General features: G+C 72.0%; 1 protein-coding gene across 1 annotated transcript in view; it reads right to left on the bottom strand.

The window, feature by feature from the left end:
- MNEG_6974 (hypothetical protein) overlaps nt 1–1,586 on the bottom strand; it is a gene marked incomplete at both ends in the record, with an annotated part of 2,173 nt that extends 587 nt beyond the window's left edge. The window contains 3 exons of the mRNA XM_014044551.1: nt 294–869; nt 1,091–1,453; nt 1,575–1,586. Of these exons, the coding sequence (XP_013900005.1) occupies nt 294–869; nt 1,091–1,453; nt 1,575–1,586 (951 nt within the window). The remainder of the gene's footprint in view (nt 1–293; nt 870–1,090; nt 1,454–1,574) is intronic.
- Nucleotides 1,587–2,173: the final 587 nt, after the last annotated feature.

The following is a 2,173-nucleotide window of genomic DNA, read 5'->3' as shown; positions in this document are numbered from 1 at the left end:
GGGGGTGTGAGGTGGTTGGGAGTGAGGGGGGTGGTGGTGTGGTTGAAACGTGGCGGGAGCGTTTGGAGCGAGGGCGTGGTGGGGCTGAGGCCGCGCTCAAAAATGGCGTGGTGAGTCAGGAGGGCAGAGAATGGGGTGTCGTACAGCAGGGTGCTGGGGAGTGCTGGTGTCGAGGGACATGAAAGAGGCGGGTCTCTCTACGAGCAGCATCGCCGCTGCGCCCTTCGGGTGCAACAGCCCCCCCCTTGCCGCCCCAGACCTCCCTGCGCTGAAGGCCCCTGCCTTGCGCCTACCTGCACCGCAAGGCTGCCCTGGCTGTTCTCCACCACCAGGCCCCCGCCCCTCCGGCCCCGGCCCTGAGACGGCGGCGCCTGCTCCCTGTAGTCGCCCTCCTCCTCCTCATCATCACCCTCCTCCAGCTCCTCCTCCTGCTCCTCAGCATCCTCTGCCTCCTCCTGTCCCTCCTCCTCTGACTCGTCGCCCGCCTCTTCCTCCGCCGCTGCCGCCTGCTGCTCCCGCTGCCTTTGCCGCTGGCTGGGCCTAGAGGGGGGCAGCTGCTCCGCGCTCGCCATCACCACGTCCCCGTCCTCGTCAGCGCCCTGCCCCCCGTCATCACCCGACTCCGCACGATCGTTCTCCTCTTGCTGCTGCTGCCGGCCGCGCCGCTGCGCAGCTGCATTGCCGCCCGCGCCCTGGCTGCTGCGCGCCGCAGCCCGCGCGGCGCGCTGGCTGCCGCCGCGCCCCTGGCTGTGCGCGCCCTCCTTGTCCTGCGTGCCGGGCAGCGGCCCCAGGTCTGCGTCCACCGCGCGCAGCTGTTGGCGCCGCGACAGCGACGGCGGGGTGGTGGCCGCCAGCGCGGCGCCGGCGCGCTGGCCGCGGGCGGGGGCAGGGGATGCCGCCAGGGCTGTGGGGTGGGTAAAGGGCGCGGGAGGCTCGTGAGCGGACGAGCGGCTGCCGCGCACGGGGCAGAGCGAGGCAGGTAAGCCGCCTGCATATGCAAGGGCATGACACGCAATGATGCTCCATCCCTGAGTGCCAGGGGCGCGCGAACCCCCCACCCCCCGCTTGAGAAGCTACCTTGGGTGCGCACACGGCCGCCGCGCTGGGAGTTGGGCGGCTGGTCGTCCTCGCCGGCCTCGTCAGCGCCGCCCGCATCATCTGGGTTCTCAATCTCCTCCTCGTCTTCCTGCCCCTCCTCCTCCTCCTCCTCCTCCTCCTCCTGCTCCTCCTCCTGCTCCTCGGACTCCTCATCCTCGTCATCCTCCCCCTCCTCCTCGGCGCGCCGCCGGCGCTTCGCCACGCCGGCCTTGCTGCCGCGCCCAGCCCCACGGCGCCGCCCGCTGCCGCCCGCCCCGCCCGCGCCAGCCGCGAAGCCGACGTGTGAGCGCGGCTTGCTGCGCGCGCCGGCCGCCTTGAGGGCGCCGCGCGCCACCTTGGCCCCGGTGCCGCGGCTCTGCAGGGTGGGCCGCGTGGCGGGGCACGCATCAGCAAGAAAGTCCCTCCCCCCAAGCGCTGGCACTACCTTCCCCAGGTTTGGCCTCAGGCACACGTCCTCTTCCTACTCACGCACCCACCCCGCACATCATCACGTGTGCCCAACCCAGCAGCGCAGCCCAGCCCAGTCCAACCCCGATGGCCCCCGCATCCGCCCCCCCAACAGTCCCGCCTCATCCCCTTTCCCATCCCCTCCAAGGCACCCGTTTCCCTTCCATCCCACTGGCCCCTTCCCAAACGAAGCGTAGCCGCACCTTGAGTCCCTCCAGGTAGGCGTATGCGTCCCTCCAGCCGTCGTCCGAGGGGTCGTGGGCGCGGCCCGCCTTGGACAAGGAGACCTCCAGCCTGTTTGAAGGGGGGAAGGGGGAGGGCCGGGGTGGGGGGGGATTGTTTGCGGCGCAGGCAGGGGTCCGCGGGCTTGTAAGGGTTGGGAGCCGGCATGGAGCTCAAACGAGGTCCGGGGGACCAGGAGCCGGGGTGTGGCGTATCGTTTTGGGCGCCGAGGTTGCACTGACGCCGTCCAAGCCCTTAGCAGGCAAAGAGGCACCGCGTCCCGCCCGCGCGGGGCCGCACCTTCCGGCCAGGCGCTGCGCCTCAGCCTGCGGCAGCTTTGGCGTGAACGCTGCGAGGCCGCGGCCCAGGAAGGGCAGGCGCGAGGGCGGGGCCTCGCGCCGTAGGC

Source organism: Monoraphidium neglectum (assembly GCF_000611645.1).
Source record: "Monoraphidium neglectum strain SAG 48.87 unplaced genomic scaffold scaffold01191, whole genome shotgun sequence".
NCBI lineage: Eukaryota > Viridiplantae > Chlorophyta > Chlorophyceae > Sphaeropleales > Selenastraceae > Monoraphidium > Monoraphidium neglectum.
The sequence above is the reverse complement of the archived record's forward strand: the minus strand, read 5'-3'. Positions and strand labels throughout refer to the sequence as shown.